Genomic DNA, 25,014 nt, shown 5'->3' with positions numbered 1-25,014 from the left:
GCACAGTTTGATTATGAGAGGAGGCGGCTATTCTCAGTCATATTTCCTGACAATTACATTTCCGTAACATAATTACATGGAATACATTCCTAAAAATGTATCTACATAGTCTTATTAACTTATTTCGGACCTAGGTAGAGTTGTAATGGTGTTGGGGCTGCGTGGCATTGGAGGTATGTTGTTGTTTAGTAACTACATCTTTTTATCTCCCTCTGCACAATGACTCTGTGTTAATTAAATATACGTAAACAATAAGAAAATTCTTAAATATGGCAAGTGGTGTCGGGCATTGTTGCTAAATAAAAGTTTGGGAAAAAAGCTATGAAGGACTGGTATTCGCTTGTTGAATTTGATATGCATGAGCTCACGTTGGTGTATTGTGATGTCCTGAATAAACATCTCCCTTCCTCCTCGATGGTGCTGGATGGTAACACTGCCGTGGCTCAGTTTAACACGTAGGCTTTCGTCAACAATATTATCCATAATGTTTTTTTTGGGGTTAGATCGCATTAATATAAATTGGGTTGTGAAACCCGCCATCATCCAACACAGTCGATTAGTAAGGGTTGTCACAAACTAAACGTGCCAATTAGTTACTACTTCAGCACACCGGTGTGTTAGAGAGTAAACGCACACGATTTACAATTTGCGTACAATGTTTTGCTGGTGATTAGAACCAGCTTCATCAGGCGATTATTCAGAATTGTTAAGAATTATTCCTGTTTCGGCCTTAAATAGAGTAAAGGTCATCACTGTCAGCCTATCAGGTGCGTAGACCAGAGGAGGTTAATGTAGTTAAATAAATTACAATGGATCATATTAATCTGATAATATAAAGTACATATTATTGTTTTTTTTATTCACAGTGTTTAGTCTGTTGTCCCTCCCCGCACCTCCGATTAGCACGGTTGGTCACTCACGGTGCGAAAGAAGTTCAACATACATACATAATGTTCTGATAATATGCAGAGAATATTCAGTACCTTTTATTGATTGGGTTGCTCACAGTTAATCAACATCCAGTCGAATGCTTTCATATTTAGTTTATCGTCTCTTCCTGCACCTTCAATTAGCACAGTTGGCTATGCACGGTGTAAAGAAGTTCAACATTATGTTGATCTGAGATTATGCGGTCCATATTACTGGCTGGATTAGTCACAGTTAATCAGCATATGATGACCTACATAGATATGCAATTAAACAGTTTATTACTTGATAATCCGCTTCCAAGCAGCACTAAGCCTGTCGCTATCAGAACGAAATATATTTTTTATTTATTTCAATTTCAATAGATTATCTCATTTGTCTTGGCCGGTAACAATTACTTTCACACAAAACATCAACATTATCAAATTGAATTGAATGTCTTTGTTGGCACGCATGTTCTGCAACTGCTGACAGTTGTGTCTGTGAATATTTAATATTTGTTTGGAGTTATTTTAGTCTTGTGCTGATAATTTGTCCCATCAGACCAACATGGCATTGGCCACAAGATAAATTAATCCGGTACACATCTTCTGCAAATAGTTTCAGTAATTAATCTTTAGTACCAGATATTAGTCTTTGCATTTTGCGTACTGTGCCAAATATCACTCAGATTTGTTTTAAATCTGGTTAGTTTATTATATACTCTTGCAATGTATTTTAATAGTTGTGCTATTTGATTCGAATCTATATCTTCAAATATTTTATTTTATACCTACGTGACTTTACTGATAAAAGTGGCAAGCGAGAATTTAATGATTACTTGCAGCTGGGGTTGGCATCTTCCCCCCTTCCTCCTGATGCCGAGGCGAAATAGGTTGGGTATACGACTGTAGCTCATGCAGTTGCAATGCCTACTTTGGGTATACAGTCCAAACCTCCGCAGAGACCCTGGCTGACAGAGGAGGTGTTCCAGCTAGCTGAAAAAAAGTGACAGGCCCACTCCCAACGTCTGCAGCATCCCATGTCAAAGAATGAGGCGGCTTACCACAGCCTTCACTAGGAAGTTCAGAGAGGCATGCAGCGCGACAAGGATGAGCGGTGGTCGTGGGTTGCCAAGGAGATGGAATCTGCCTCAGTAGCCCGTGATCACAATTCACGATTTAATTCCATCAAAAACGTAACTTGCAGCACCACACCTATTACCATCCTAAGGGAAAATAATGGTGATCCGTTCTCTGACCATCAGCAACAGGTTTACAGATTTGTTGAGCATTTCTGTGAGTTCTTGAGGGAGAGGAAATCCCTTCGCCCAGAAAACATGAGGCAAGATGGGGATGACCCTGCTGGGGCTGTGGTGCCCCCTGTGAGTGACTGGCTGAGGTGCCATCAGTTGAGGAAGTACGGAAGGCATTCCAGAGTCTGAGTCCAGGAAAAGTGCCAAGCAGAGATGACCTCCCAAGCGCACTGCTGAGGCAAGGTGGAGTTTGTATGCAAACTGCCCTTTATGACATAACAACAGTCTGGACCACTGGATGGGTTCTGCAGGAATGGAAGGATGCACTGGTGATCTCCTTCTTTAAGAAGGGGGGCCGCATAGACTAACAGCTACACCTGCATCCCCTTCCTCAGTGTGCCAGGAAAGGTCCTGGCAAGGATTATTCAACATGGCCTGGCCAGGCATGCTGAGGAGAGGATTGCAGAGCCCTAATGTTGTTTCAGGTTAGGGCAGTCGTGCACGGATGCCATAGTCTCTGTCTGTCTGCTATAAAAGAGGTATAGGGAATTCCAACAGAACCCACATCTCTGCTTTATTGACGAAGTCAACGCATATGATACCATGAATAGCTTGCCTGCTTTTGGAGGCCCTGACTCGCTTCTCACAATCATTAAGGACCTTCATGGTGGTGGGAAGACCCGGGTAAATTTACCTGGCTAGGAGTCAGAGCCATTCCCTGTTCACCTTTGGTGCGCAGGGATGTACTCTCGCCCCTATATTATGTAACATCTTTTTTCTACCACGTAGTTTGGAAGTCCTCCATGACTGTACCAGAGTAATTTCCATATTGTACAGATACAATGCGAGGCTAATCGATGTTCAGGTGCGGTCGAGGGATGGCTCCCTATTGGTCAACCATATTATGCATGCTGATGATCTGGTGATTTTTTGTTCACTCAGAGATGGAGTAGAGAGGTTTCCATAACTGGGCAGTGTGCTTATGGCCAGCTGTGGTTTGACAGCAGAGATCTCACTCCTAATCACTCGAGTGTTATTATCTTTTCATCGGCTGCGTAACGCTGTGTAAAAGCTACCTGGTCTGTCACTCCATACGTAGCTTCGGGTCTTGTTGGTCCAGAGTCATGCCCTCCCTCCTATATGCGTGCGAAACGTGGACCCCATAATGGAACATCTGTGACGGTTAGAAACATTCAGGCTGGCCCGCCTATAATCCATCCTGGGTTTAACCAGGCTGGATTGTGTGAGCAAATCCTTCAAAGATCTTGACACAGTCCTATCGGTGAGCTCCTCCGGCAGACATGGTTGTGTTGGCTAGGTCATTTATCTTGCATGTTCAACCACCGTATGCCCAAACAGATTTTGTGTGGCCAGATAGAGGGGGCTAAATGGGTGCGACACGGGCTAAAGAAGAGATGGACTGATGTGGTCCAAAAGGAAATGGAGCTGAGTGGACTTGCCAATGACTAGTACCAGCAGTGTCAAGATCGGCTTCTTTGGAAGAGGCTCATGAAGGACGCTACTGGGAAGTTGGAGGGAGTCACTCTCCAACAACAGCGCAGGGCAGACGAGCGATGCTCAGAAAAATGAGAGGAGCGCCAGGCGGCTAAAACACAGCAAGTTGGCACAGTATGGGGCACAGGTGGACATCTGCCAGTCATCTCAGTCAGTCAACCCAAGGCATCTCGGTCTGTCCCTTGACCTCCTGCCAGTGAGCCGTCGACACTGAACGTGGCCTTAAAGTGAATGTAGCCTGGCACAAGTGCCATGGTAATGTGACCACCACTTAGTGAAAAATGGTGGTTGTTGTATTGTGACGATTCAAAATGTATGTCTGATCCTCTTTAGATTACTAACTACTATTTTATTTTACCAGGTAAGCCCCACTGACCTATATAGCTCTTTTTCAGAAGTGATCTGGCCACAAATAATAGCTCAACGAAGTGGCTTATCATGCGGACATTTATAGCAGCCAAATACTCTAAATGCATGTTTCTAAATGTGGCCCCGGAGAAATATCCATGCGACCACCGGGAGAACATGCATACTTCGAGTATACAGGCGTCCAGGTGGGGATCAAACCCACGACCTCCTGCACACCAGGCGAGGTAGTCAAAATCTCAACACCGTGGTGCCCTCATTACATGTACATTTACCTTAATGTGTCCATTATCTGCGGCATCATGAAGTGGGTAGCATCCCGTGAGGTCCACCTGGTTCTTAGCACCGTGAGCAAGGAGCCAGTCCATTGTTGAGCAATGTCCTCCTCCTGCAGCAAAGTGCAGTGGGCTTACGCCATCTCCGTCCACATGATTAAGATTGAGGACCGTGAATTCTGTCTGCAGGAATGTATTGCAAATTAAGAATACATCACGCAACATATCGTACATCATAGAAAGTATCATAAAGTAAAGCAATATGAGAGGGTGAGAGCACCTGGCTGTAGAGAGAGACCTATGGGAGAGAGGGAGTGGGGTCAGGGAGTCGCTCAGCAATGGAAACTTCGATTTAAATCTTTCGTGACTGCAAGGATTCATCTTCTTTGGTTCTTTCGGTAAAGTCACGTAGAATGAGAATAAAATAATAAATTGATAATAGAATATTATTGCGTTATTTTATTTTATCAACTTATTATTTTATTCTCATTCTACGTGACTTTACCGAAAGAACCAAAGAAGAATGGAAACTTCCTTTCGTCTTTCTTAAAAAGAAACCTTGTGCAATAGTATGTAACACCTCTTGGGGCTCTACAATTCAAAACGTCATATATAAATGCCCATGGATGGGTATTTGACTTTTATTTACATATAAAGGCATGTCTCGCTTGACGAGCGTTACTTAAACGAGAATTTGCGAAAACGAGCAAGTTAAATTTAGCCCAGTTTTTTTCATAAAACGAGAAAATGTTCGCGTAACGAACGGAGACCGATCAATCGAATGCGTCCCGTGGTGACAGGGGGCCGCACCACGGCCCGCAGTAGTTTGTTTACCATTCTTCTGTGCTGTACTTCATAAGTGCGTGATTCAGGGAGGGGGACTCGTGGTGGCACCACCAATGGGTGGGTGTGGGGAGCGATGGCGCAATGGTGCAATGGTTGACACACCACGCTATGAACCACCCAGTGATCCGAGTTAGATTCCTGCTGACGGCCAACACCAGTGACGATTATATGCTTAGTTCTTTCGGTAAAGTCACGTTGAAGGGAAACAACAAAATAATAAAATATATATAAAACAATAAAAATTCTCACGACGTTTCGACCATAACACAAACAGTCGTCTTCAGGTGTGTCGGTTCGCATTAATTTATTTATTTTTAAACGGTGTATTAAAAACGGTGTATTAAAAAAATACACACAAAATACACCGTGACTTTACCGAAAGAACTAAGAATATGAATTACTGCAGTCACGAAAGCTTTAAATCAACCAATGACGATTGTTATCTGATAGGGTCCTGGGTCTCCCCTGGGACGACTTGGACTCAAATTAGTATCTGGTGCGGTGAGTAAATATCGCCACTAGTGAGACAAAGGTGGCCGGGCGTGATGCTGGCCACCCATACAGGCCTTCATAGGTGCTCGCTAACAGCACTTGGCCCAACAGTCTGTTAAGGCTATACGGGGGATATTTGTCTTTGAGAGAGCGAGGTATGTATGAGACAGAGTGTAGAGAGGGCTGTGTGATTGAGTGTAGAGAGAGTGTGTGTGTGAGTGATTTCAAATATGTGGCTATACGGAGGCTCTCGCACTGTAGTTCTTCATGTGTGGTGTTAAATTTCATGTATATTGCAAATTTATACTGTACTTTTTGTTTCTCATGTTAACTAAGTTGTCTAAAAGTGGCCACTTTTGGGGCTGAAACGTATCTCTGATTTTAACATGGGGAGTCAATGGAAAAACGATCGTTTACTGGGCAATTTTCGTGGAACGTATCTCGCTCATTAAGCAAAACATGCTTGTATTCCTAAATGCATATGTACATTATTTTCCCATTACAACTCCACCGAGCCTCATGATTCTTTTTCAGGAGGATCAGGCAACGTTTTTGGACCATGACACCAGTACACAAATGGCCAATTCTTGTTAATGGCGTCACAAAGTCACTGTGAAATAGACCCTGCGCAGTATTTTATGATTGATTAGGACGTCCGCTGAAATCGAACTGTGAACCTCTCCAACAATCGGGCCGAATATGTAAAGCTTGTGTTTGATCCTACATGACAATTAGATTACAGTTTTTATGTCCCTTTTCTACGTCTCTTAAAATAATTCTGCTCAATTCAAGTCACGTAAATTTGGTGGCGAACTGCGGTCACAATCTGTGTCCGAATCGTGCCAACCTAAAATGTCTGCCATCAAAATTTCCAGAAAAAACAATCCCATAATGAATTGGGCCCAGAGCATTTCCCTGCTCAAACCAACATTTGGCTATGCTTATCTTCACATTGGTGGGCCTGAATCAGGGGTGGAAATGTCACAGTTCCACGTCTTTTCATTGAAACGATAGGCATTGATACCAGAGAGGAGATTGGTTGAGTTCATCCTCTGACTAGGATTTTAACTCCATTTTCGACGAGGGCACATTGGCACGGTGCTGCATCGCCACATAAACCTCTCAACGCTGCTTTCTGGCATTTTGTAACGGACAACATATTTCAAGGTGGTTTACAGGCAGTCCTTGACTTATGCACGGGATATGTTCCTGAGACCTGTTCATAAGTCGATTTGTTCATATCTCAGAACTCAATATTTAATTGTACATATGGTCGTTGTTATGGTCCAACAAAAAAGGCAAGCATTATTACAAGCATAAATAATGAGAGAATGTACATCGGGAATGCGTTCCTGAAATGTGCGATGAATATAACGACGTAAATAATAAAAAAATGTACAGGGTAGAGGCAAAGGCTGAGGCAAAAAGACAGATTCTGTCCGAGACATATGGTTTGAGGCTACGCAAATAAGGTAATGGACTAAATTAAGTGACGACGTTTGTGCAAAATTACCTATAAGGGGGAGACACAAATTGAGTGTTACTGTAATACTGTAAGAAAGACAATTTAAATAAAACCTAAATGAAAGTAATATTAAAATAAAAATAAAACATATTTTCACTTTCCTTGAGTCCTGATACTGGCTTGTTGGAAGGGGTGTGTATCACGCGGGATGCTGGGACTCATTACATCTCGCGGAGGATCGCTCCTCTGAACAAAATAGTTCTGTGGTTCAGTTTGTAAATACAACTGGAGGTTACGGTTAAAAATAATAAAATCTTATGGGGGTTCGTTCGGAAGTGCGGATGTTCATAAGTCAGACAGTATCTCGGGGACTGCCTGTATATGTATTCAAGTATAATCAAACAAAATTATATGTTGAAAATATTACGGCTACGTTTTACAATAAAAACAGATGTAGTTACTTTACCAGCCAGGCAAGCAACGGAGTGTGGCCATTTTGTGCAGCAGCATGAAGCGGAGTCATCCCATCCTCACTTTGTATCGTAACATCAGCTCCCCATTTCTCCACAAGCCGTTGTAAAAGGAAAAGATGCCCTTCTTGGCATGCCAAATAAACAGGTGTCACACCTTCACGTGTGCGTGCATTAACTGTGCTGCAGGGACAAAACAGTAGATCACATTGCAAAACAACAGAACACAAACACAGTACAAGAACAGGTGCAATACATATAGCCAAGTCATGTAGAGCTCTCCATTAAGTTTCTAAACTCATCGCCATATCCATTAACCATCTTGGCCTTCCACAGTATCATAGCACGTGTAGAATTTCATCTGCCTCCTCCATGAACAAAAATCCACTGCTTGCAAATTTAAGTGTCCTACTTTACAAAAAAAGTAAAAAAAAGAATCTTCATAAGTAGGTCTTCATATTCTTAGCTCTTTCGGTAAAGTCATGTTGAAGGGAAACAATAAAATATATATTAAAAAAATTCGTCTCCTCCCTCCTCTTTTCAGAACATAGATGGACTCGTCCTTCTAAACAAACTGCCAAATCGCTGCCCGTGGTGCTGACGTTTTAAAAAAATAAACACAAACACCGTTTTAAAAATAAATAAATGCAAACCGCCACTTCTTTCAAATGTTTCCTGCCGTTGGTTTTCACACCTGATGATGACCGTTTGTGTTATGGTCGAAACGTCGTGAGAATTTTTATTGTTTTATATATATTATTATTTTATTGTTTCTCTTCAACGTGACTTTACCGAAAGAGCTAAGAATATGAATTACTGCAGTCACGAAAGCTTTAAATCAAAATGTAGGTCTTCATATTCAAATAGTCAAAAAGATTCACGTGCAGCGCCCACTGATGGGAATGGCATTGTTATATATCAGCAGATTTGTCGGTGCTGATGATCTATTTAACTTGGCAGCTGACTTGATAGCTTACTATATGATGGTGGGTATTCTAAATGGGCCCAATAAAAGTTTCACAATTTTGAGAAACCCCAATGGAACACACATTTATAACCACAAGATGCATGTTATGCTTGATTTCTTAAAACGTGCACATTTTACAAGCTTACGACATTGAGCTATAATTTTCTTTCTGCCATTTTACAATGAAATAATATTTAAGCGGTGTATTTATTTGTAGGCATTTATTGCTTAAAACACCGTGGGTCTAATAAGTCCAACGCAGCCAACTTACTCTGGGGCTGCTTGGAGCAGGGCATTCGTAGAATCGGGATCTCCACGTACAGCTGAGTAATGTATCGGCAAAGCACGCGCTTCAGTGACAGCACGCGGGTCACATCGGCCAGACTGGAGCAACCAGTTCACAACCGCTGTACAGCCAAACCGTGCTGCCACATGCAACACAGTGCAGCCTGCACCATCGCGCTCCTGTCACATCACCATGTTAAAAGCATACAATGAATATTCACCGAAAGTGAGTGATTTGCTCCGTATGAAGGACATGTAGAGAGAAGTGTTTTACGAATGCACGTCATTGTTTTCACTCAGAATGGTGGCAGATGAGGCAGAATCGAAGTACATACACGCGCAGACGTGTGGATACTGCAAAATTGAGGTCGGGTTCCAGAAGAAATCCAAAACCGGCGGAGCCTCTGTGGACTTGTCATCGGCCTAAACATAGTCTGGATTAAGGGCTTGATTTTGAAGCTGACAAGGACCATTCCTTGCCTCCACTGATTACATATCTACATATTGTCTAATCTTGCTGGTAGGAACCTCCTGGTTACATCAGCCCACAGGGGATTATTGTGTCCGTCCGTCCGTCGTGCATCCAAAAATGGGAGGGGTGGGGCTGGGTGGAGAGGGGAGGGTGTGGAGGGGCTGGGTGGGGAGGGTGGGGCTGGGCTGGGTGGGGGGTGGGTGGGTGGGGAGGGACTGGCTGGGGAGGGGCTGGTCACCCCGTGGTGCCCTTATAAAACTCAACGTTTAACCTACTCACGCCGGCTTGTGCCCGCCCTCACAGTCGGGCATATTTGCGGAATTCACCAAGTGGTGCCGCCGTTGACCCTGGCCATTGACCGAGCAACCCAACGTTCCTACCAGCTCCCTCCGCAGGAATGTGTTTATAATGTATTCTGATTACCCTTATCATTCCTCTGAATTCAACTCCCTGCTATTTATATCCCATGAATACAATACATATCCTACTATATCTCTCTAATTGTGTCTGAATGCATCTTTCCTACTCTTATAAATATCTTTTGAATTAATCTCTCCTATATTTCCTTTCCCATAGCCCTTCTGAATACGTCGCCTATCTCTAATATCCATTGTGAATGTTGTGACTGAGTTACCAATGATACTGGTGATGATGTGATAAGGACGTTAGTGTGACTCGACGCTGTCTCCTGGAGCTACCTTGAGTGCAAGGGGCGTGCAAGAGCGGAAATGCATCGCGGAACAAAAGAAACCGAACGACGAGCCAGAGTAAACACAACGCAAGAGACTACTACCGAACTAATTCTTGGTTCTTATTCTTAGCTCTTTCGGTAAAGTCACGTTGAAGGGAAACAATAAAATAATAAAATATATATAAAACAATAAAAATTCTCAAGACGTTTCGACCATAACACAAACGGTCGTCATCAGGTGTTAAAAAACCAACGGCAAGAAATATTTGAAAGAAGTGTCGGTCCGCATTAATTTATTTATTTTAAACGGTGTTTTTATTTATAAAAAAAACGTCAGCGCCACGTGCAGCGATTTGGCAGTTTGTTTAGAAGGACGAGTCCATCTATGTTCTGAAAAGAGGAGGGGGGATACGAAAAATTAATGTATGGCTTTCAGACAGCATACATTAATTTTTCGTCTCCCCCCTCCTCTTTTCAGAACATAGATGGACTTGTCCATCTAAACAAACTGCCAAATCGCTGCGCGTGGCGCTGACGTTTTTTTATAAATAAATGCACCGTTTAAAAATAAATAAATTAATGCAAACCGACACTTCTTTCAAATATTTCTTGCCGTTGTTTTTTTTTCACACCTGATGACGACCGTTTGTGTTATGGTTGAAACGTCGTGAGATTTTTTATTGTGTTATATATATTTTATTATTTCATTGTTTCCCTTCAACGTGACTTTACCGAAAGAGCTAAGAATATGAATTGCTGCAGTCACGAAAGCTTTAAATCAAAATTTAATTCTTGGTTCTTTCAGTAAAGTCACGTAGAAGGGAAACAATAAAATAATACAAATATAAAACATGTGACTTTACCGAAAGAACCAAGAACATGAATCCCTGCAGTCACGAAAGCTTTAAATAAAATTTTTACTACCGAACTTTTACATTTTTCATTTAACATTAACCACACATGTGATCTCAGGAAGATTGATGGACATGAAGCTGCAAAACACAGTGAGGCCAAGCTATTGTGCAAATTGACATGGTTAGAACAGTTTTTTTAACCAACTGATTAATGATCAAAGACACAAAAACACCTATCTGGAACAGACCGAACTGATTAAAGTTCATGGTTCAATCGGTTTTGGGTTAAACAAAACCAATTCGCACGGTTGGCAAAATACCGTGCGCGAAAGTTCAACATACGTACATATCATCTCTTCCGAAAACATCTGTAACGGTACTCTTTGGTTCTTTCGGAAAAGTCACGTAGGTATAAAAATGAAAATAAATTAAATCACGACGTTTCGATCGCAACACAAGCAATCATCATCAGGTGGGAAAACCACAGCAATATTTTTTTGCTGAAGTGGGAAAGAGCTGCCGTGGTAAGAGGTTAAAGAGGTAAGATAAAATAAATTTAAATTTGTGATTAAATTTATTTTCTGCCTACGTGACTTTACAGAAAGAACCAAATAGTATGGATCCCTGCAGTCACGAAAACTTCAAATCTAGATCTGTAACGGTGTGGACGAATGCTGCTTAGCCAGGGTGAGCCGAGGTTACATGAGGTGGGGGGGGGGGTGAGCAGTTATGGGGGGAGGGGATCCCCTAAAACCTCCATCTCCCGAAGCCAAGGCGCCACAGTCTGGCCTTTGACTGTGGGGTCCTGGCACGAGTTGGTCAGTCAGGACAAGCCAGTTGGGCGTGGGCTTCGGGGTAGGGCTGAACGATTAATCGATTTCAAATCGAAATCGCAATTTGAAACAATGCGATTAGCAAATCGCAAGGACTGCGATTTTTTGCGATTTGACAAGTCATATTTCTTGTTGGAATTGTTTTTTTTATCATTATACATTTATTTAACTTAACAATTGTTCTATGTTTGATTGTTCTATTTGAATTTTTTTTTTATAAATGCATGTTGGAAGCAATTCACATCTTTTAAGTTCTTATCTTTGCATGAGAATATATAGAGCAGCTCATATTGTTGATGGTATCACGTGGCAATGCTCCATCACGTCTTTTAAATCTATTACGCAGTGAATATTGAACTGAAGCTTGACTAAACAAAAAAATAATCGCAAATCAAATCGCAATATCTGTCAGAAAAATCGCAATTAGATATTTTCCCCAAACCGTTCAGCCCTACTTAAGGGGGGGGGGGGGGGTCGACGGGGGCTGTACGGGATTGGCGATCCGGGACCGCCGCTGCTTTCAGTCGCTCAAAGCGCTTGTTGGAAGCACCAAAACCATAGTCCCAAGACTGCCGCGGCTTTGAGTCGCTCAGAGCGCTGTTGATGAAAGCCCCAACCAAGTCCTGAGTGCCAATTGTGTTCCTTTGGTGCCTGCTGCGTTGTCTCCTCATCCGGGAGTGAAGCATGGATAATGATTGGCGTCAACAGTCGCCTCGGTGTTCCGTGATTGTGAACACGTGGGGGTGCTGTGTTAAGCTGGTGAACTAAGAAAAATAATGCACGCTGTTACTGTTGCCGAGGGTTTTGAAGAGTTGGTTGACGAGACATTATCCGCCAAAGTTCGTGTCTTGTGAATGGCGTCAATAGTGCATAACAGACCAAGGCATAGTTAATACATTCCAAATTTTGTGAGGATTCTCTGTATTCCGCATCAAGTTATTGTCCATCTATCTGTCGCCGTTAAAAGAACGTTTAAAAATCCGCGTTGGTGCCCTATAAAAAAATAGAGGGAATTGAATGGAAGAGAAAATAGAACCCAACTCCTCTCCCTATTAGAAAAAAAATAGCAACCCTCAGCATTCACCTGATCTTAAAAGCTCTTTTTAATAGAACCTCTATTATGCTTACAGTTATTATCTACGAGGGGGTGGGTGGCCAGCACCACGCCCGGCCGCCTTTGTCTCCCCAGTGGCGATGTTCACACACCACAGCAGTTACTCGATTGAGGCTGAGTCGACCTAGGGGAGGCCCAGGACCGGTTCAAATAATCGTCACCGGTGGTGGCCGTGAGCGGGAATCGAATTCCGGTCGCCGGGTTCATAGTGCAGCGTGATAACCACTACACTACAATGCGTTACGCTTCCACATGCGCGGGTCACATGACAGATTTGACGTCACAGCTCATTTGCCGTGCAAAAAATATATACATTATTGAGCTCCCCCCCCCCCCCCCCCCAAAAAAAAGTGTATTTTTAAAATTTTTGCATGCTGTACAGTCTGGAAAGTACCCACATGGCAAATTTCCAGTTTGTTGCATGTCGGGAAGTACGCTAAACATTTTGAACAGACACACACATATATATGGAGAAGTACCTTTCTCTGTCAATGATATCTCTCCTGAATATATGTATCTCCTCTATTTTATATTTTTGAATATCTTATCTTGATTTGAAGCTTTCGTGACCGCAGGAATCCATACTCTTTGGTTATTTCAGTAAAGTCATGGAGGTAGAAAAATAAAATAAAATGTATCTCCCTAATCTCCCCCAACTGACGTGCTTGCGTCCGGGGATGGATTTCCTTTCCAGCTCAGACCCCGCCTCTGCTTGCTCATCGCCACATCTATAACCTTGTTGTTGTAGCTGCTCTCTCGCTGTGTTCGTCCTTCACCACATCTATAACCTCCTTGTTGCTGTAGCTGCTCTCTCGCTGTGTTCTTCCTACACCACATCTATAACCTCCTTGTTGTTGTAGCTGTTCTCTCGCTGTGTTCTTCCATCACCACATCTATAACCTCCTTGTTGTTGTAGCTGCTCTCTCGCTGTGTTCTTCCTACACCACATCTATAACCTCCTTGTTGTTGTAGCTGCTCTCTCGCTGTGTTCTTCCTTCACCACATCTATAACCTCCTTGTTGTTGTTGCTGCTCTCTCGCTGTGATCTTCCTACACCACATCTATAACCTCCTTGTTGTTGTAGCTGCTCTCTCGCTGTGTTCTTCCTTCACTACATCTATAACCTCCTTGTTGTTGTAGCTGCTCTCTCGCTGTGTTCGTCCTTCACCACATCTATAACCTCCTTGTTGTTGTTGCTGCTCTCTCGCTGTGTTCTTCCATCACCACATCTATAACCTCCTTGTTGTTGTAGCTGCTCTCTCGCTGTGATCTTCCTACACCACATCTATAACCTCCTTGTTGTTGTAGCTGCTCTCTCGCTGTGATCTTCCATCACCACATCTATAACCTCCTTGTTGTTGTAGCTGCTCTCTCGCTGTGTTCGCCCTTCACCACATCTATAACCTCCTTGTTGTTGTAGCTGCTCTCTTGCTGTGATCTTCCATCACCACATCTATAACCTCCTTGTTGTTGTAGCTGCTCTCTCGCTGTGTTCGCCCTTCACCACATCTATAACCTCCTTGTTGTTGTAGCTGCTCTCTCGCTGTGTTCTTCCTTCACTACATCTATAACCTCCTTGTTGTTGTAGCTGCTCTCTCGCTGTGTTCTTCCATCACCACATCTATAACCTCCTTGTTGTTGTAGCTGCTCTCTCGCTGTGTTCTTCCTTCACCACATCTATAACCTCCTTGTTGTTGTAGCTGCTCTCTCGCTGTGTTCGTCCTTCACCACATCTATAACCTCCTTGTTGTTGTAGCTGCTCTCTCGCTGTGTTCGTCCTTCACCACATCTATAACCTCCTTGTTGTTGTAGCTGCTCTCTCGCTGTGTTCTTCCATCACCACATCTATAACCTCCTTGTTGTTGTAGCTGCTCTCTCGCTGTGTTCGTCCTTCACCACATCTATAACCTCCTTGTTGTAACAACTTTCTCGCTGGTTCAGCAGTTCCACTGCTAGATTTTTTTTCCGCCTAAAGGACGACCGCTTGTGTTGCGATCGAAACGTCGCGATTTATTATTTTTTTTACTGACGTGGCTTTACCGAAAGAACCAAATGGTATAGTTTTGAATATCTTGTTAACACTTTTTGTTTGTATGTGCCTTTTTTTCATGACATTTCTTGATTTGTTTATTAATTTTTAGTTTCCGAGGGGTTCCATTTGTTTTGTAGTTGCTAGAAATAAGATTTGGCCCTGAGATATAATGAATGTATGGCATTGTTGGATGAAATTCGCATGATAGAGGCTATAGACAATGAAGTTATTAAATGACTATTGCATTGTTATTATGTCTGTTGAATCTGTTGGTCGAATCGAAATAATGCGAATTAAAATAATTGAAAAAATAAATAACTATTGAAGCATCTTCAATGTATCGCCACTAATGGGGACTGATAAAATTGCTCAACGTTAAATACAGGAAAAAGTGGGCACATAATGTTGTTGGCAAAATATGCCACAATACATGTGTACATAAACCATGAAGACGATACACTAACCAACGCTAAGCAGACTTGACAAACACGTAGGGCTTTACCATTCTGGCGAATTGCCCGATGATGCTGGATGTAATTACCAGCGAAACGTCGTACTCAAACTGTAAATGTTGTGGATTCACTCTTCAAAACACCGGTGGGCTAAAGTAGTGAACTATTTTGTCTTTTGTCAACGTGACACTTTTTTGCTGATTGGCCGTGTCGGGTGGTGGAGGGTTACGACACATTTCTAAATAACGCGATCTAACCCAAAAACCTTTATTATGAATAGATTATCAATGTTAGCAAGTTATATTGGACGGACATTATTTTGAGACCTATGCCATGGAGGGTGGGAATTAAAAGCCTTGAAAACACAGAACAAAAATAGCATATAGCAGGTGATGGATGGGAAGAAATGGCCCGAACCAACAGACGCTAAGGTCAATAATTGGCCACTGATGTCGGCCATGGGACGAAAATTGAACTCGGGTAGCCTGATTGGCAGCCACAGCTTTCCCCTAATGTTGCAGCTCTCCTTTTATTTATAATTTGAATATATTTCTCTCTTCTATAATGCATTTTCTAAATGCATCTTTCTCACCAATCTCACTCCTATAAAAACACAGTACATATCCTATCGTATATCCAGTGTAATCGGAATGCATAGCTCCCTGTTTCCACTATGAATATATCTCAATGATCTATTTCTATAAATACATCTTTTCTATTTCATCTGAATGCATATTCTATCATGTATCTTCAATTTTGTCGAAAATCTATGCAGTATTCACGAATGTTCTCACAAAATCACTTTTGCTTGGGACAAAACGTTAGATATTCATAATGTGCCGACGGAGTGGTGGAGGAGGCTCTTCTTGTGTTCGTGAATCGTGTGGACTCATTGCCAAAATCTTTGGTGATGCTGCACTGCTGCACAAGTACAATAAAAAAAAATCAACACATTCGTCAATACCACTGTGGTGACGTTTCAAGGCTAATGACCTTCAAAGCACATAGGTCAAGAGACACAGATTGGATAATACACGTTTGAAACTACACAGTCGCACCAAAACAAAAAAAAAACCCCAGCTTGGGCTCCGAGGCCCTCCTTTGCTCACATGCTGCTCAGCTCTGCTGCTGTCCCGCTCACCTCGCTGTCGCAGGCCCCGTCCTCGAGCAGGTAGCGCAGACACGCAAGCTGGCCCCGTGCAGCCGCGTCGTGCGCTGGGCTCGCACGTGCCGGGCCGGTGCGGATTCTGGCGCTCAGGCGCGCCTCCCCGACCAAGAAACGCAGCGCGGTGAGGCTCCCCGCGCGCGCCGCGTGATGCACGGGTGAGGCGAGGCTGGACCATGCCGCCTGCTGCTGCTGCTGCTGCCGCCGTTCCTGCTGCCGCTGCTGCTGCTGCTCGTCTTGCAGTGACGCAAGCAGCCCCTGCGCGTGAAGCTCACGCAGGCTGGTCAGGTCACCCTGTTCGGCCGCTTCAATCGCGCGCACCAGCACCGCGTCAGACATGATGGTGCCCTGCCCTGCGCTCGAGAGCACGTGTTGTTGTTGTTGTTTTAAGACGATGCGAATTGTGGTGCTGCTTTATACAAGGTGCATGCACCATGAGCAAACACGGCCCGAATAAAGCGTTATGCGGGTGCTTGTGTGATGATACGGATACAATTACAATACTTTGTCTGGTCATACCATGTTTGCACATGGTCACCATGTCAGGGCATCGAGTTTCAAATACACAGTAAACATTTTAGCACGACGCCTAACAATACAGTATATTCACCTGTGCTATGTTATGTGATATTGTTGAAAAAGCCTGGCTCCACAATGCAGCTGTTTTGTTTACACCGGCCCCAGCAAATCACTTGGTGCACATTTCAATGCCTTTCAATTCTTAAAAAAAACACACACGCTCCTTTTGGCATACCCATATCTGATACCTTCAAATTCATATTGTCTTGAAACCACTTAATGTGCCCTGATATAATCAATATCTATATTCTGCACTGTTTCCAGATGCACTGTGTTTAAAGTATACACATTTTTGTATATGCACTCTCATATTTTCCTGTCACTATACTGGTTTTGCACTGTCACTATATTCAGGTATTATATTTCTCGCTTAGTCTGTAGTTTCTATAAAAACAAATTATTTTATGCCGTGTTGGCAGTGATGCAAGCAAAACACAAAATCAACACATTCGTTAATAAACACTGCCTTTATCGAACTGTGTGTCCCAGTCCAAGGAAATTAAATATACCTTAGATTTATACCTGGAAGTGTTGCCTTGGAATCCACGACTAAATCTGCGTCTCAAAATATAACAGTTCACTTAAATATTAGACAAAACCACTTTTTTTTAAAGACATTTTTAATTAAACTATGCCTTGCTGATTAATGTTACAAATTCTAATAAAAAAAAGGCCAATTCAATTTGGTTCATATATTTTTATGTAAAGAAACATGGAAAATGTTGCAATCCATTTTTTTAAATAAAATACAATAAATAACCAAACTCCATACATGAAACTTCAGCAACAATCATATGCAAAGTTGCACAAAGTAATTAAATGCCCAGGAGAGGCTGATGTCCAGCTCAGTTTGTATAAACATGTGTAAGAGATGACACGTTCATTTAGTTCTTAAAAAATAGTATAAATATTCAGACAAATTAGCACAAATAAACATGTAACATATCGATTGCGCTACATTGACTTTGTACCATGAAAGTCTCGCAGTGTTCCAGTTATCCTGCGGTAATCAAATGCATACAATGTAATACAAGCCGTTTCCAAAACCTTCAAAATGTACGTCGGCGAAATAATATTTTTCAATACATAGAACTCTTGGTTTTATTTAATTTCAGAAAACTCTGTAGACGTGTGCAACTTTCTGCACTATTTTTTTTAAGTAAAGCCTGAGTGTGTTAAACTATGGTATTCATCAATATCAAAGTAGACCTTAAAACTAACAAAATATTACAATTCTCTCTAGGTTCGCTACAATCCAAGAAAACTGCTATTCTACACAGCTTGGAGAGCAATCTTTTCGAGTCATACAGCCCACTCATCTATCCAGGAGATGTTCTTTCTCTTGAAAATGAACTCCAATTGCCATTTCCCCAACATACAAAAAAAATTCAAAGCCCCTGCAACGTTCTTCATCATCCAGTTCCATGTAGAAATTACATTTTCAAAATCCAGGTGTGACTGAGAGGGAAAAAGTTTTTCAACGTTGATTTCTGCTCAGCAGCCAAAAACTCAAAATGATTTGATACTGCGTTTTAGAATTCTGAAGTGATGGCATTGAGATCCTTCATAAGACCTTCCAGACTTGCCATCTCCAGGCTAAGGTCATCAGTTGTGTCTTGCTGTGGAAACACACAGAAAAGTCCAGTTATAAGAAAAATTAGTATATCATTGAATACCTGTCAAGACTCAAGTAGGTTGAAGGATGGGTAGCATCAATCAGGGATATGGATTCATATTAGCAATACGATTGCGAAGTGTGCTATCAAATTTGGCAAATTATGTTATCAGGATTAGGTATTGTGATGTGACAGTAGTTGAAATGTATGTTATAGCTGGGATTAAGAGACATAATAAACTGAAAAATAAGGAAATCCGTGTGAGCAATGACAGTGTTTAAAGAATAGGTAAAACTAGGGAAAGTAATACAGTTCATGAGTTGACAGTTTAATTTCAAAGATGAATGCCAACAAATGTGTCAGAATAGGACTGAGTATTGGAAAGAATAATAATAAAAGTTGAACACCCAGCAATCATTTCTCTATAACTAGAAGGCGTATTGGTAGGAGCAGGGGTAAAAGCTTATGTATTGGTTTAAGATCTAGAGATAGCAGCAGCAGCACAAAATTTTCAGAAGAGGGCATATTGAAGGATTGCTAGAGCTGATTTAGCCAAATCACCAGACTCAAAGAAAAAACAAACATCAGGTTGCAGGGGAAAGTAATGTGCAAATGTTGGAGAATACCACAGAAATGGATACAGATAGTTTCCTAGCAGACATTAAAACAGCCGTGAAATGGCGGGACCTTGCAAGGTAAACAGGAGTGTGCAGCATCACTGTGTACATTTAAAAAAAAACCAATAGCCAACTCAAATGTAGGAATTCAGGGAAGCTGCATTATGAGGTGGCGAATCGCTACAAGAGGATGGTAAAAGGCCCCAAAAAAATGGAGATTGCGGTAACATCAGAATACATTTATAGTGTTGTGCAATTTTACTGCGGGTGTTTAGCAACATTCTTTTTAGTATTGAATATTCTAAGTTACAACATCCTAGCATCTTGAACGTGTATGCTGGCAATCAGCCTGTGTAGTTAGGAGACGCGTTAGAATGGGCGTGGTAAGAACCGGTGTTTGATCGCAGAGTATTGTGTTTCCCAGTTTGTTCAATATTGTATTTGACTATTTACTGAAGCTATTAATAGAGACACGGTAACACGACAGATACAGCATGCCAGTGCGCGCTATCCTTCTAAAATTATCTTATTGTGGCTTCACGAGTCTTGTTCTCAAATGTTACGGCATGGTCATGTCTTGGATTCCACCCCTTGGCATGGGCTGCCGAGAATGTTTATGAATATTAACGATTTTGTGGATGGAGTCTGACATGTTGTTGCCCTCACAAGCCATCCAAAATCCACCTGGTATTCCCCTGTAACAATATCAATAAAGATTCATTTCTATAAACTGTGCTTCTAATAATAGGGTTTTTCCCCTTTTTTCTGGCAACAAAACTGAAAGCTTTTTTTACAAGGATTCACGTCTGCGTTAACCACAATACCTGCAGTCAAAATGCAAACAAAAAACATAGTATGATAATGTATGCATTGTCCTTGAAACTGATTGGTCCACACCAAGGGACGGCTTTCTTTTGAGCCTCGACCCAATTGGTGCTCGACCAGATGACGCCAAAAGGCGTATAGCCTTTTGGGTCGAGGCTCAAAAGAAAGCCGTCCCTTGGTGTGGACCAATCCGTTTCAAGGACGATGCATATATTATCATAGTGTGTTTCTTGTTTACATTTCGACTGCAGGTATTTTGGTTAATGCAGACATGAATCCTTGTAAAAAGGTTTCAGTTTTGTTGCCAGAAAACAGGGGAAAAACCCTTATTATTACATTTTGGTACTGGCAAAGGCGGTCTAATGATATCTGTGCTTCATTTACACACCTACATATATACACAAATCAAAAAATAACATCCCGTTTAACCTACATAGACTGTTGGGAAAGTCCTGTTGGCGAGCGACTATTAAGACTGGCAAGGAAAACAGGAGGATGATGTGACCGGCACCACACCAGGCCGCCTTTGTCTCCTGATATTTAAACGCCGCACAAGGTAAGGTTGGGCCAACGTGCGGTCGGCTCAGGATTAGTTCAGATATCACTCGTCACTGATATTCGCCACGGTCATGAATTTAGTTCAGGTCACCAGATTCATAGCACAATGCACTAACCCATATAGCCTGAACAAACTATTGGGGGCAAGTGCTGTTCGCGAGCACCTATGAAGGCTGGCATGGCACACGAGGGATGGGTAGCTAGCAACTTGCCCGGCCGCCTTTGTCTCCCCAGTGGCGATGTTTACACACCGCACCAGTTACTCATTTGAGGCTGAGTCGACCTAGGGGTGGCGCAGGACCGGTTCATATAATCGTCACTGGTGTTGGCCGTGACCAGGAATTGAACTCAGGTGGCCGGCTTTATAGCGCTGTGCACGAGCCGCTACACTACCACTCCACATACAAACACATGCACACGTATAATTACATATGAACATATGAAGCCACTGCAGATGAAGGCATCAAGTCATCATTCGTCCCAATCTTAAAATGCGACAATCCATCTAGCTCCTACACAGGAGACAGCCTATTGCTTAATCTCATCAGTGGGCATATACACAAATCCTGTATGTACATGGTACAATATACATACAGTATCCTAATAGGCACTATAACTCAATCATTTAATATGCAAGTTAGCACGTTTACCTCAAACCTAGACACTTCTCTCCCCATATTTGACTGCACGAATGGCACTTTATGTTTAACTGTAATGTAGGTTCATTAATTTGAATGGAAGTTAATTAACTTGGAATGAAAATATCTAAACGACCCCACAACGTCCACAACTGAAGCAGGCAATACCAAAGCAGGTGCTTGATGCAGTTGGACTCACATCATCAGTGTCATGCAGCATATGCTTGGCCTCGAGCAATCCTGGGGCACTAGGCACGGTGACGGGAAGGGGCGAGCGTGACCACCCCACTGGGCCCACGGAAGCTGTCCGCACAGGTGCGCCTTGTCCTGCTGTGCCTGTAGAGAATGTACCAATAAACCGTGCTCATTACTGTGCACACACACACACACAAGTAAAATAAATTACATTCACTTGTAAACAGAGAAACACAAGCAGTTTTTTTTCAAAATGGGTGTTTAAACAACGTATAAAAGAGCTACAGCTGAAGTTGTACAATTTGGGTAGCAAAAGATGAATGCCTCATCACTTGATGTGAAATGTTTTTTTTCTTTGTGTTAAAAGCTGTGGAAGATGGAGAGAAGTATAAAAGTTTAAGTGTAAATTTGGTCCTTAAGTCTGACGGAATTGCTCCGAATGTTTCATTCTTTTAAAATCAGCTACTGAAAACATGATAACAGTGAAAAGATGCAAAAAGTACTTGTACATATCCACATGAACCATTCTCACACAGCAGCATACCACTCTGTGGTAGCAGTGGAGCAGTAGAACTGTCCAGAGGGCTGGTTGGGGTACTCAGCGTGGCAAAACTGGAGAAAGTCTGCGATGGCCGCATTTGCCCCACTGACATTGAGCGACAGATCTCCTCCTCATGGGTTGCATCCCTCTCCACAGCACTTGGCCCAATGGGAGCCTCTTCCACACTTGGCGTGGTGTGTACTGTGTCTGAGAAAAGACAAACCATGTCATTACAAACTGTTGATTCATCATGCTCCTGTACATCATTTCAAAAGCAATACATGGAAATTATGGTGGGCACTCTCGAGTTTCAAAAGTGAACACGCGAAGCACTTGCCAATTGTAATTGAAACATCTTTAAGCAACATTTAGTTAAATAATGGTTTTCTGTACAATAATTTAAATAACCATCATGGCCATGGATGCCACCACACCTTACAATTGCTGGATCCCAGTCAACATCTGACCTCCAAGGTCTTCTTTTACAGTAAACCTACAATTTGGCTTTTGGAATTAGCCTTGGTCATCCACTTCTGCATGCCATTTTTGTGAGGTTATGCCATAATTTACATTTATTTCTCCACTTCCGACTAAAATAAGATAGAAATATGGCTCTTCATACGGATTTAACCCTTCCTATACACAACCTACGTAATATGAAATAATTCATATTTATAATGCGCATTCCATCCTAGGATCCCAATGCGTAAAGCATGAAAAGCAGGAAACAAAAACAGAACCAGAGCAACCGACCAAACTAAAGGTGGAAGCCCAATTTAAAGGGATGGGTTTTCAAAGCAGACTTAAATATTCTAGATTTAAAGCTTTCGTGACTGCTAGGATCCATACTCTTTGGTTCTATTGGGTAAAGTCACGTAGGTGAAAATAAAATAACAAAAAATCACGACGTTTCGGCCACAACACAAGCGGCCCTCATCAGGCAAAGGGACGAGACTGTCTGGAGGACAGCGCTGGAGTGGAAGAAGCCACGCCTAGATCACGACCCTTAAGCTTGTGATCGCGGCATCTTTTGAGGAAGGTCAGCGTCTCGATGAGTTGCGACTTCTTTTCCCGTTGCCTGTTAAAAGCTCTAACAGATAGGTGAAAACCCTCCCCATAGAGGTTATCAATTCTAGGTTTAAAGCTTTCGTGACTGCTAGGATCCATACTCTTTGGTTCTATTGGGTAAAGTCACGTAGGGTCGTGATCTAGGCGTGGCTTCTTCCACTCCAGCGCTGTCCTCCAGACAGTCTCGTCCCTTTGCCTGATAAGGGCCGCTTGTGTTGTGGCCGAAACGTCGTGATTTTTTGTTATTTTCACCTACGTGACTTTACCCAATAGAACCAAAGAGTATGGATCCTAGCAGTCACGAAAGCTTTAAATCTAGAATTGATAACCTCTATGGGGAGGGTTTTCACCTATCTGTTAGAACTTTTAACAGACAACGGGACAAGAAGTTGCAACTCATCGAGACGCTGACCTTCCTCAAAAGATGCCGCGATCACAAGCTTAAGGGTCGTGATCTAGGCGTGGCTTCTTCCACTCCAGCGCTGTCCTCCAGACAGTCTCGTCCCTTCACCTGATGAGGGCCGCTTGTGTTGTGGCCGAAACGTCGTGATTTTTTGTTATTTTATTTTCACCTACGTGACTTTACCCAATAGAACCAAAGAGTACAGACTTAAATATATCTACCGACTCTGATTGCCCGATAGTTAGCGATGCAGATAGCGCAGAAGATACTGTTGCATAGTCTGGTCCTAAACGGATATAAATTTTAGTCACATATGCATAGCTATGGTGAGATAAGCCAAGAAGTCGGAGCAGAACACCGAATAGTGCCATGTAGATGGTAAAACGTGATGGTCCAAACACAGATCCTTGTGGAACACCACGGAGAACCGGTCTAATGTGTGCCTTGAAGCCATCCTTTGTGATGAAGTGCCTACGTTTCTTTCAGTAAGAGTGGCACTACAACAAAGCAATTCCAGAGATCCCCATTGAAACTTCCAGTCACTCAAGGAGAACCACATAAATTTTGATTTAAAGCTTTCGTGACCGCAGTAATTCATATTCTTAGTTTTTTCGGTAAAGTCACGTTGAAGAGAAACAACAAAATAACAAAATATATATGTTGTTTCTCTTCAATGTGACTTTACCGAAAAAACTAAGAATGAGAACCACATAATCAAGAGTCAAATGCCGTGCTTAGATCTATCAGAATGAGGAGGCTGACAAAGCCTTTATCTGCTGACAAAAGTAAATAATTGAAGGGTGATGGGATGATAAAATACTTACCAAAGCAGTCTCGGTGCTACGAGCAGGAAAGAGACAGTAATTTGGACCGGATAATGGTAATTTTATTGTAGAAAAAACTTTAGTACAGAAATCAGCAGGAATGGGAGATGACATTTGGTTCCTTATTCAAAAGCTGACTGGACATGAAAATAAGGTCCGATGATTGTCACCACTATTTGCAATGCGACCAGCAATGAAGGAGGATTAAGCCGAGGCAATGTTATAAGTACGAAGTTGATCTTTAAATATTTGATGATGAATAGTGAGGCCGGACTTTCTCCAAGCATGTTCTGCTTCATGGACATGGTGAAGGGTGATGGGATGATACAAAACTGATGATAAGACAACGCAGGGGGCACACTAACCAATCAGGCTACCGGCCCAGTTAGGAAGAGAGGCCCGTCCAAACATGCACATGTAATCCTCGTCAGGATATTCAGAAATTATGAATACATTGATCATTATTATCAATAAACTGATCATTTTTTTACGCAAAATATTGATTTCAAAGGCATAGAATTAAGAATCTAATATGGTCCAACTCTCGTAATGAAAGCACCAATTGGCATAAGCAAACATTCAAAACACACAGCATGTTCCAATGTGAATGTCCCAATGGAGGGCACATGAATCACCATGAAGTAGGTTCGGACAGACACATGTACAGGGCTTGACTTTTAGTTTTAATTTTATAT

The 25,014-nt window shown here is 42.2% G+C and overlaps 2 protein-coding genes across 7 annotated transcripts in view; both read right to left on the bottom strand.

The window, feature by feature from the left end:
• The window catches only part of LOC116939494 (uncharacterized), a 28,527-nt gene extending 10,949 nt beyond the window's left edge, over window positions 1-17,578 (bottom strand). For 2 of the 3 annotated variants that reach the window (XR_004402433.2, XM_032947972.2), the window contains exons 1-4: window positions 16,432-17,578; window positions 8,829-9,022; window positions 7,587-7,773; window positions 4,318-4,500 (exon numbers count right to left, since the gene is read on the bottom strand). Coding sequence is in view for 2 of the 3 variants with exons in the window: in XM_032947972.2 (XP_032803863.2) it covers window positions 4,318-4,500; window positions 7,587-7,773; window positions 8,829-9,022; window positions 16,432-16,794 (927 nt within the window). In the remaining variant the exon portion in view is untranslated. The remainder of the gene's footprint in view (window positions 1-4,317; window positions 4,501-7,586; window positions 7,774-8,828; window positions 9,023-16,431) is intronic. The other variant, XM_032948064.2, reaches the window with a different exon arrangement.
• A 138-nt stretch (window positions 17,579-17,716) lies between these two features.
• The window catches only part of LOC103091688 (neogenin), a 267,517-nt gene continuing 260,219 nt past the window's right edge, over window positions 17,717-25,014 (bottom strand). For all 4 annotated transcript variants that reach the window (XM_032947567.2, XM_032947655.2, XM_032947737.2 and 1 more), the window contains 3 exons: window positions 22,028-22,231; window positions 21,488-21,624; window positions 17,717-18,653 (listed from right to left, as the gene is read on the bottom strand). In XM_032947567.2, the coding sequence (XP_032803458.2) occupies window positions 18,567-18,653; window positions 21,488-21,624; window positions 22,028-22,231 (428 nt within the window). In that variant the 3' untranslated portion in view covers window positions 17,717-18,566. The remainder of the gene's footprint in view (window positions 18,654-21,487; window positions 21,625-22,027; window positions 22,232-25,014) is intronic.

This window comes from Petromyzon marinus, chromosome 1 (genome assembly GCF_048934315.1).
Source record: "Petromyzon marinus isolate PM22_M1 ecotype Great Lakes invasive population chromosome 1, UKy_Petmar_22M1.pri1.0, whole genome shotgun sequence".
Taxonomy (NCBI): domain Eukaryota; kingdom Metazoa; phylum Chordata; class Hyperoartia; order Petromyzontiformes; family Petromyzontidae; genus Petromyzon; species Petromyzon marinus.
Note: the sequence above shows the minus strand (reverse complement) of the source record. Positions and strands in the feature narration are given on the sequence as shown.